Source organism: Vombatus ursinus, unplaced genomic scaffold (genome assembly GCF_900497805.2).
Source record: "Vombatus ursinus unplaced genomic scaffold, bare-nosed wombat genome assembly UNPS02004260.1, whole genome shotgun sequence".
Taxonomy (NCBI): domain Eukaryota; kingdom Metazoa; phylum Chordata; class Mammalia; order Diprotodontia; family Vombatidae; genus Vombatus; species Vombatus ursinus.
Genome location: NW_020944038.1, coordinates 412,604 through 423,083, shown reverse-complemented (window position 1 = coordinate 423,083; position 10,480 = coordinate 412,604). Strand labels below are relative to the sequence as shown.

Sequence of the window (10,480 nt, the reverse complement as noted above, 5' to 3'; positions counted from 1 at the left end):
TAATAGCTATGAGTAACAGAAAAACACTAACTCAAACATGACTCATTCTGAATACCTGGAATTTAAACGATTTCCAAAAAGTAAGCTGGATAAACAGAATCATTCAACGAAACCAAACAATTGCAGTTCCTTTTCCACGGCCCCTCTCATTTCTTGCATTTCACAGGATAGTTAAAGCTCCCTCCGGGGACAAGGGCCAGACCTGGGATCTTGTCAACCTGGGTGACTCTTGGACGAGGAAGGTCCATGAACCACAGCAGGCACCTCCTCTTCAGCCTGCAGCACTGAGCCATCTCGTCAAACTATCCCATAAGCTGCCCAAGGTCCTGCCACCACATTATGTCAGAGGTCAAGGCACAGGCAGTAATGGAACACAGCCTCTCTCACATCTTATAGAACTCTTTTTTTGAACTGGATGCCAAGGATTCCAAGCCTAAAAATGAAGTCACTTTACAAAAACCCAAACTTGCCCTATGCTACAAATCTCCTGTACGCAAGGGCATTTCCCCAAAGTGGCGGGATGCTGGGTTTTGAGGGATAGCCATCCAATTCTTCACTCCATACATATAAAAGAACCAGCTGATACAACATTAAGTCCCAACTCACCCCAGGGTTATTTCATGCTTCCACTGTTTCATGGAGACCCTGTGAAACGCAAGAAATAGGAAGGGCACAAAGACGGAGTTACCTGGTGCCTAGGACGAAGACGCTGTCGATGAGGTGAGCACAGAACAATAACCACAGCCCACCTACTCCTTTTTTCACATCTAAGGGGAAGGGAGGGCAGAAGTCCTAAAACGTAACACGAGGTATTGATGAAGCATTCATGCGACTGATGAGTGAGAAATTCTCTGCGGCAAGGAGGCAAAGCACAGGGCCCCAAAGAGTCAGGCTCCTGCTCTTCTCTTCCTCCCCCCATTCAGAAGTTCCAAAATGGGGAGATCCAAGTCTTCTATCTTTCCTTCGAAGGGGAGCTCCCTGATAAGCAGGAGACACACACGTGAGACAAACAGGACAGAGACTTGGTCTGAGGAGCAGCTGCAGGGAGCGGGGCTGGCCGACCAGGGAGACAGCAGGAGTCCTCGGCAAACTCCACGAGCCAAAAGCCTTCCAAGGCCCCAGGCCTCCGCAGGAGTGGCGAGCTAGCTGCCTCTGCCTCGTGTGCTTCTCCATCAACGTCCTCCAAGGCAGACCGGACCTCCCACGGTCACTGGGCACCTGCGGGACGCAGCTTCCGTGGACTGTTTGAATTTGAGCACGCTCCTTGGCAAAGTCTCCTGGCTGATGAAGAGTGGCAAGGGGCCTCCGAAGTGCAGACCCACAGGGTTACCCCAAGAACCCGAGTTCCCTATTGGATGTTCTATACTGACACACCCTCATCAGTTTCACATTTAATGTGTAATCTCCATCATGATTACTAAGCTTTTTAGATAGCTTTTTGTTTACTTTTATAAAGTAATGTGATACCAAGAATATATTTTGGTTACTTTAAAAATTGTATAACCTAAAAATGCTTTAAACACCTACTTTGGCTTAATTATGCCCATCTAATGTTCCATGCCAGCACAGTGGGTCATGGTACTTCAGACCATTGCAGGTCAAACTGTTCATATCAATCCTGGGATTAAACTACGCCCCCCCACACCCGCCCCGCATTTAGCTCTTGGCTTTATACAAGTATCTCCATTCTTGTAACACACTGCATCTGAATGACCAGTCAGGGGACCAAGAAGCTCTCTAACCCTGAGCTCCCATACAAACTCAAGGCTGCACATGCCCCCTCAGACTATCTGGATTTGAGGAAATCTTCCACACCAAGACCTTAGGAACTAAGGGGCAAAGTGAAAAACAAGATACAGAAGCACAGATACAAGACAGAATTATTGCTTAGAACTCGGACACCTCCAACTGGACATCCAGCAGACATTTCAAACTCCACATATCCAAAACTAAATTCTCAGTCTTGCCCCCAAACTCTTCCCTTCCGTGACTTTCAAGGGCGGCACGCTCCTCCCAGTCCTTTGGGCTTCCAAACTAGGTGGCATCCTGGGCTCCCAGATCCAACATGGTGCTAAGGTCTGTCAATTTCACCTTTTACAGCATCTCCCAAATTCCCCCCTCTCACCTCCCCTCTGACTCTTCTGATCCTGGTGCAGGCCCTGGTCACTTCACAACTGGACTAGTACCACAGCCACCAAAGTGATCTTAGAGGCAGCTAGTAAGCACCACAGTGCACAGAGTGCTGGGCCTAGAGTCAAGTCAGACACCCGCCAGGTGTATAACCCTAGGCAATTAAGTCATTGAACACATCTGCCTCAGTTTCCTCCCTCATCTGTAAAATGGAGATAATAATAGCACTGACTTCCCCGAGTTGTTGCAAAGATTAAATGTGAATATCAGTAAAGCATTTAGACCAACGCCTGACACAACATAAGTGCTGAATAGATGCTAGTCCGTACCTTCCCTCCTAAAGACAGGTCTGACTATGTCACCCACCCCCCTCCCATTCAATAAATTCTGGTGGTTCTCTATGACCTCCAGATCAAATATAAAATCCTCTCTTTGGCATTCAAAGCCCCTCATAACTTGCCCATTCACATTTTTCCCAGTCTTCTCATACCTTACACCCTCTCTACCCTGCCCCACATTCTACAACTCAGTGACTCCAAGCTCTGTGCTGTCACAAACCCAAGACCCTCCATCTCACAACCCTGAGAATTCACTCTGGCTGGCTGCCCCACACCTACAACACCCCCTCTCCCTCCACCTCTCTGCTTCCTGGCTTCCTTCATGAGCCAGCTAAAATCTCACCTTCTGTGAGCAGGCTTTGACTCCCCTTAACGTCAGAGCCTGTGCTCTGATGACAATTTCCCGTTTATCCTGTATAGAGAATATCTGTACACAGTATGTACATGTCATCTTCCCCCACTGGGTGGTGAGCTCCTCCAAAGCAAGGGATTCTTTTGCAAAATCAGCATTTAGCCTATGTGCCTGGCACACAGTAGGCACTTACTAAATGCTTACTGACTGACAACAGCCAAGTTCTTCCGGTTAACCCTAACTCACCATTTTGTCCTACCTCACTCTCTGTAAAGGTAGCCCCAAACCCCCTTCTCCTCACTTCCTTCCTGTTGTCCTCCCATAATGACTGGGGGGGTGAAGGGGAGCACAATGAGCCCATGGGCACCAGATCAGCTCCTTTCTTCCAAGTTATCCTTGGGCACACACTTGCCAGAAGACAGATATGCTGGCTCTGTGGCAACTCCTCTACATCTCTGGGATTGGGAACATAGCAAGGAAAAAGGCTTGGGGTTTGGGGGTTTAAGGCACTGAAAAAGGAGGGGAAAAAACTCCTGACACAGCTATCCACATCTGTCCTTAAAAGGCTTTTTTCCATTCCCTTTCAACTCCTGTGATTATGAAGGAGACACAAAATGAGCAGCCAATCTCCCCAATGGCTACCTGTACATAACAAGTCTAAAATATACTTCCTTTGGAAATGAAGATTATCTCCAACGAAGGAGGGCTACCAGTCAGAAAACAGCGTGACAGAAGTATAGTCACAGTACAAAATACAGATATGCCATGTTTTATGATTCCTTCCTCAATATTTTGTATGAAGATGGGATTTTTCTCAACTGAACTCTTTTTAGAGGAGCTCATTATTTAAAGAACTTTATGGTAAATCTTTGTAGAAAAGTGAAGACTCATTTTATAATACAAATTAAACATTCCTCAACGTGTCCACTTCATAAATTCAGATTTTTTTATATGTTGAATTTTGTTATACAAGTCAGACTTGTATGTGGTGTGTATTCATATTGTGTATGTGTATGTGAACTTTTACATCTCAAACATGACGCATAAAGCGGTACTTAGGTAATAACAACATGGTCACTTACTGTTTGAATTTTCTTCTCGTACCACTTCTTCATCGATGTCCAATGCTTTTATTCTGGTACAAAGGTTGTATGTTTCCCATACTCCTCCTGGTGGCAGGTTTTCAGGAATATTTTTGATGCAACTAGGTTCATTCGTCATGTGATTATGTTGTTCCCAAAATGCATTTCTCTCACATGTCTCAAACTTTATACTTTCAGATCTGTGTTTTCCATTTCCAACTTTCTTCCTCAGGGTTAAGTTTCTGGAACAAAAACAAGTACTAGGGGTGGCCTCCCCAAAAATATTTTTGTAGACATCTTTCCATGGAATAAATTTCCAGTGCTGTGGTCCCTCTTTCCCTGTGCAAGTCAAAAGTACACTTTCATTCGGGAAAACCTTATCTAATAGTGGATAAAAGTGCCTTCCCTGCAATTTATACTCGATTTTAGTAGACTGGATGCTATTCACTGCTACAAAACGAGCTGCCTCTTTAGAGAAGACGGCATGCCCAGCTACCACGAGCAGGTCTGCTATGCTGCTTTTCCCATGTGTGACCTTGACTTCCAGTCTCGTCCCAGGGCTGGATTCCTGAAACTGAAAGAACAAACCCGGCTTGCTCAGTAATTCTTGAAAAAAAGCTTTCGCACCATCCTCCCAGTGGTGCCCATTAGCAGGTAGTACACCGTATAAAGCACAGCGGTAAGTCAGCCGCGGCAAACACAAAAGCTCCTTGGGAAGGACCTTGAGGTTAGCACACTCTGAATGGGGAACACAGACAGAAAACCCATAGTCTATAAACAGAAGCAGCACAGACTGAGTGGAGACTTCAGAAATTTCTACCCTGTTCCACTGGCCTTCCCACCCGTATCGGAACAAACAGCTGGACCCTGGAACGACCAGTTGTGGGGGCAGGGTGGGTAGGTGATCGGGCAGAGCCAAAAGCAGCCTGCATAGTGACGTCATTGTGTCAAAGAAGTCCTCCGGCTGCACACAAAAGTCAGAGGGATCAGAAATGGCCGTGGCAAAGCCTCCATACTGTTGGCCACTCTGAAGAGGGGCCCACCTAATGGGGTTCACTCTGAAGGCCATCACGGGGCTCTTCGACTCCATGCTACGAATCTCGGAATGATTCTGCTTGGTTTCCTCGCTCTGACTAACTCTAAAGTTTAGGTATTCCAATAACAACAGACCATCCACCAAGATCTCTACTTCCCAAGCAACATGGAGATAGCGGAGGAACAGGATCTTTGTTTCCAAGTGTGCAAACAAGTGTGCTGTAGACACAAACGTCATCTTTCTGGCATTTTTGATCCAAATCCATTTGCAAGGCACGGCTTGTTGGGGAATGCTTCTGATCTCATGGTCAAGCTCCTTCGTCCCCAGCAAGGGCACCACTTCATAGCGGCCACAGTCCAGCAAATAAACGAGCATCTTCTCCTCTCCCAAACGCTTCTCCACCTTGGCGCGGCACCATGATGCTGTGACTCTGGATTTTGTCAAGCACTCCAAACCTTCTTCTATATTTTCCACAGGCAGGAAAGGGTTTTCCTTGGCTGCTTTAACGATCAAGGAAAGCAAGCTGGAGGACACTTGTGCATTTTTACTTAGTCTCACAGAGAAGCTTCCACATTGTGAAACGTGAAGTATCTCGGCCTTCTCAAGCTGTCCAGGCTTTAACTCGGGACTCGGGATTTTAGCTGGCTGGTAGCAGGACGTTCTGGGGCGTTGACTTTCATCTGACCTTTTCTTCTCTTTGTTATCAATATCCAGACTCACTTTTTTAGAGAGAGTTTCAGGTGTTTTTGATACTTTCTCTTGCTTCTTTGAACATGCTATCCATTTCATCATTTCATTAACAACACACTTCTCATCACAAATAATATTTACTTCCCATTTTTGTTCATGCTTCTTCAAAAACTCACAAGAGATTAATTTGTTATTTACTTTTTCAGCAAAGTAAGCTACTGTTTTGCTGTCCCATAATTCATCAGGCTCATTATATCTTACTCCACTAAGAAAAGAACGCAGGCCAAGCTGAGGAACAGTCAAAAATTTCCTATCGAGTTCATGGATTTGGGACAAATTTACAATTTCTGTGTTACCATAGTCGATAAATTCCACTTCAAAAGAATCCCTTGATACAATGTTCTTAATGACTGCTCTATATGAGTTATTATCAATAGCGTACTTTGCAACCACGAGATCTCCCACTGAAAGTGCGATCGATTCACTCACTCTGTCCAGATCTGCCATCCTTGCATTTAGTTCTTTTTCAAGCTTAAAGATCAAGTCTTCACTCTCGGCAAGCTGGATGTGGAAACTTGCTGGACTCCATATGTTAGATACGTAGCCCTTAACTCTGGCATTCAGGCGGACAGGAGGAGGAGGAAGGTCGGAGATCTGGGGTCTGGCCACATTCTCTGCTAGTGCGGGAGGTGAGCACTGTCTGGCTACACAGGTTTCTGATGCAGCACACACTGGTGTTCCTTCACTAATTAAGTCAAGTTGGGAAACAGAGTCAGGGCTAGTTTTTCTATTTGTATTTTTTAGTCCCTCCTTTGAAGGCTGGTTCACCTTGCTTTCTAAAACCGGCTCAATTTTAAGAGAGGCTGTTGATTTTGAAAGTTTGACATGTACATCTCTGGAATTCACAGTTTGGTATACTTTGTTTTCAAGATGACTGGGATAACTAGTTTTAGTTATGGAAGAATGACAGCGGTCTGCTTTGTCTTTTGATGGTGCCCTACTCAACATTTTATTTTCACATTTCTTATGAAACTTTTCCACACGTTTTCCTCGGTCATATTTTTTCCCATAAACTTGAAGCAAAGTCTTAATTTTCCGATTTATCTGCTGATTTCCATCATAGAGTTCTAAGCCAAGCTGGGCATCTGAATCCCTAGACACTACCACTGCTTTCAGTGGTTTTCCCAAAAAGTTTTCTTCAAACCACATGTTGATCTCTGCTGGAATGTCCACATCCTTAAGGTCTGAGAGATAGCACTTTATTGCCTGCATAGGTGTAAAAAGCAACTCTTGACAGTGATCTAAAATAGGTATTAATTTATCTCCTTCTACTACTTGTTTATTTCCAAAGTCCACAAAGTATGCTAGTAAATAGGATGATAAATCCACAGGAGATACAATTGCTCTGTAAAAGAAATCATCTTCAAAGTACCTAGACAAGCATAATCTTGTCTTGCCATCAAACTTTGGATAATTTGAGAGGTTATTAATCTCTGCAATTTTTGCTGTTACTATCTCCAGACTTCGACTATTTCTCCTCAGCTGACAATAAAACTTTTTCGGACTTTGGATGTGGGATATACATACTTCTTCTTCACTTCCAATTTTTAAGTTAAAAGAAGAATAACAGAAGCTGTAAAGGCTCACTGATGCTGGCAAGGACTTCAGAAAGGCGCTGTGTTGGGCACAGCCACAGCTGACCAGAAATTCTCGGGCAGTGATGAATGGAGTCTGCAAGTCGACTATGTTGCACAGACAATTTGGGTGTATTAAAACCAACGCGTAGATGATGCAAGTCAACAGTCCGTCATAGGAAGAAATGAAGTTTCCGAAATCCACACAAGACTTCGCTGTCCAACTGAATGACTCAGGATTAATGGGTTCAATTAAATTGTTAAGACTACATCTAAATGCCTGGCCCTCTAAAGTAAGAAAGTCTGGGTTAATGGCACGAAGATCTTTAATTAAGATTCTTTCCTGATTTCCATAGTCGACAAAGATGACATCCACTTCTCTGGGGGACACCTGAATCAGAACAGCTGCTCGGTACCACTTTCCGTCTTTCACGTACCGGGCAACACAGGCGACCTGCCCGGCCTGATAAGGGTCACTATGGGTCCCGTAATACTTCTGCATCTGCTCCATAAGCACCATCAAGGCTGGTAACTTACTCTGCAGCTGGCAAGAAAAGTCTCCAGGGCAAGAGAAATATGAGCATTTAACATCAATAACGGTTCCAGGCTTGAACACGTATTCTTTGTATGGATGGAGAGGCTCACTTGCCCCAGACACATGCCCTAGATTTCTGGGAAAAGGGCTTTCTGACCCTGCAAAGGCAGCAATTGAGAATTCCGACTTGCTCGAAGAACCGTGGCCAGATATGGCTAAAAGAGGCGGCTTGGCTTGTGCAACTCCAATGTTGTGCTCAGGTTTTAAATCTGGTCCTAAAAAATCTGTTCCAAGTTTTGGAAGACATTCTGGTTTTACTTCCCAATATTCTGCATAACCAGCTTGCACCATAAGACCAACAACATTAACTTTCCCAGAGGCCTCAATGCACTGTACGTTAACAACATACTTGTCCTTTTTCTTGTCTACAACTTTAAGCAGGAGCGCTTTGTCAAACACTGTCTTTTTAAAAAAATCCGTTGCTTTCTTCACCCATATATCTTCTGTGGGACACACGTGAGCCAGCGAACAGCACATAGCCAGTGCCGGTAATTCACAAAATTCTCGCAGCAAAGTTTTTACATCATAAAATGGTACAGATTCAGTATTTCCAAAATCCAAAAAGTAAACATTAATCTTATAACCATTAACTTCAGTGATGACAGCTCTATAAAAATGCATGTCCTTGCTGTACCGAGCACAACAAAATAATCCAGGCTCTGGTTTTTTGAGAATCATTTCTTCCTTCTCACAAGAATCATACAATTCTCCTATCTTCTTCATTAAGTCCTGGAATCTGTTTTGATGATCATTGGTGCGTACCCAGAAATTGGATGGGTTAAGTACATACTCCACGAAAGCCACATAAGCAGAATTTACCTTCATTTCTACCGTCTTCCAGCGTATGGCCACCTTTGATAAAGGGTCTTTTTCCAGCGCAAAGTTTAATGGTGCCGAATCACTTGGAAAGCTCTCCACTTCAGGACCGTTACTGGGGAAGGGCTTTGTGCCTCCCAAAGGCTGAGGGCTTTCTCCCTCCAATATCGGGCTGCGCAGACTATGTGGCGGAGGGCATCTGTTTGCATGCAGCAGGTTCTTAGGGCTCATCACAAATTCTTGATTATGGAAAGTCACATAATACAAACGCTCCTCAGGATCGAACTGATCAATATGTGCAAACACCATCTGCCCTAACAAAGCTCGCTTAAATAACTTCAGTTGAAAATTCCTTACGTCTTTGTCTGGATTGCTGAAATGTGACAGAGAACAAGGGAAGGAAAATAATGGCCCTACACTGAACTCCTGCTTCAGTTTCTTCACATGCCGGGAGGGCACAGCCTCACTGCTGCCCAAGTCCATGAACCAAATTCTCACTTGGTCGTGGGGCAGGAGCTGCTGGAGAACCCCTCTATACCACTTCCTATTTCTCCTTTTGGCAACACAAAGCAGTCCAAAATTGTCACTTGGAGGATTTCTCTCTCTGCTGATTGCTTCATAGTGCAAAGACATTGCTGTTGTTAAGCTTTCCAGCTCTGGTAACCACTTCATTAAGTGACAATAAAATCTGGTGGGACTGACTGCAGAAGCGATCTTCACGCTCTCCGTACAGTTCACGGACAGAGACGGCTGCAAATTATCTAGGACGTGTTGATAATTAGGGGAAATCTCATTATTACTACATGAAGAACCGGCTCTTTTATGTTGTTGCTGCGGCAGATCCGGCATTTGGGAACCAGAGGGATTAGGGGGAAATTCTTTTAGCATTTCTATAATAAGATGAAACGAATCTCCATCAACAAGCCTTCCTAACTGTAGCTCAAGAAGCTCGGAGATGATTCTTGGGACCTCCAGAAGAACCATTTGATGAGGCAGAATGGCCTGCACATGCCCCTTCACGTGGAGTCCTACTAATGACATGAAGTAATTTAAAGCCTTGGGAGACCACTTCTCCCCAAGAGGGAGTATGTTGGCAAAGACACCAACTGCTATCCTTGGAGGTAGCTCAAATAAGCTGTCACCTGCAGAAGCCACGTGGGTAGCACTGACTCTTAGTTCTTTTCCACAATCTATGAGAAATACTCTATAGGACTGGTTTTTATTTTCTACTACTTGTCCTCTATGCCATTCTCCAGATTCTCTTTCTTCCACCAAACAAAACTCCCCTACACCAACATTATCATATGCTTTGGGAATGTGCTGGATTTCACTCTGCAATATGTGGTAGTCAAACTCACATTCAACATCATATTTTCCTTGAAACTTCACCAAAATTTCCTTGGCAAGACATTCTATATGACAGATCTTCAGAGCCACACCCAAGGATGGTGGGAACAGAGGCTTAGAATTCATTGTCTGTAAAGCAAAAATTAAAGAAGGAATTAGTTTCTGAAGAAGTCAACTTAGGAGAGAAGACTCTGGGAAGATGGCAGAATAAGGCAGGAAATTCCCTGGCTCTCGAAAATTCCCCCACAAAAATGTAAAATGATGCCTCAAAGGGAACTTTGAGCAGCAGAAATAGTTAAGGCAGCTTGGGAGGACATTAGGAAAAACCCTATCTCTCGGGGTATAGTTTTGACTTCCATGTAGGTGTGGTGGAATCAACAAATGAGCCGGGGGCAGGTGTTGGGAGACTGCCTCAGCTTCAGAACTTTCACCTCACTGACAGGGTAGGACAGCACGGGGG

At 44.5% G+C, this 10,480-nt stretch overlaps 1 protein-coding gene across 1 annotated transcript; it reads right to left on the bottom strand.

Moving 5' to 3' along the window:
- Positions 1–602: 602 nt before the first annotated feature.
- TDRD15 (tudor domain containing 15) lies at positions 603–10,146 on the bottom strand. The gene is made up of 4 exons (XM_027877306.1): positions 4,351–10,146; positions 1,023–1,281; positions 689–767; positions 603–645 (listed from the first exon to the last, which is right to left on the bottom strand). Exons 1-4 carry the CDS (start codon positions 10,144–10,146, stop codon positions 603–605), a joined length of 6,177 nt encoding a protein of 2,058 aa, XP_027733107.1.
- Between the last annotated feature and the right edge of the window lie 334 nt (positions 10,147–10,480).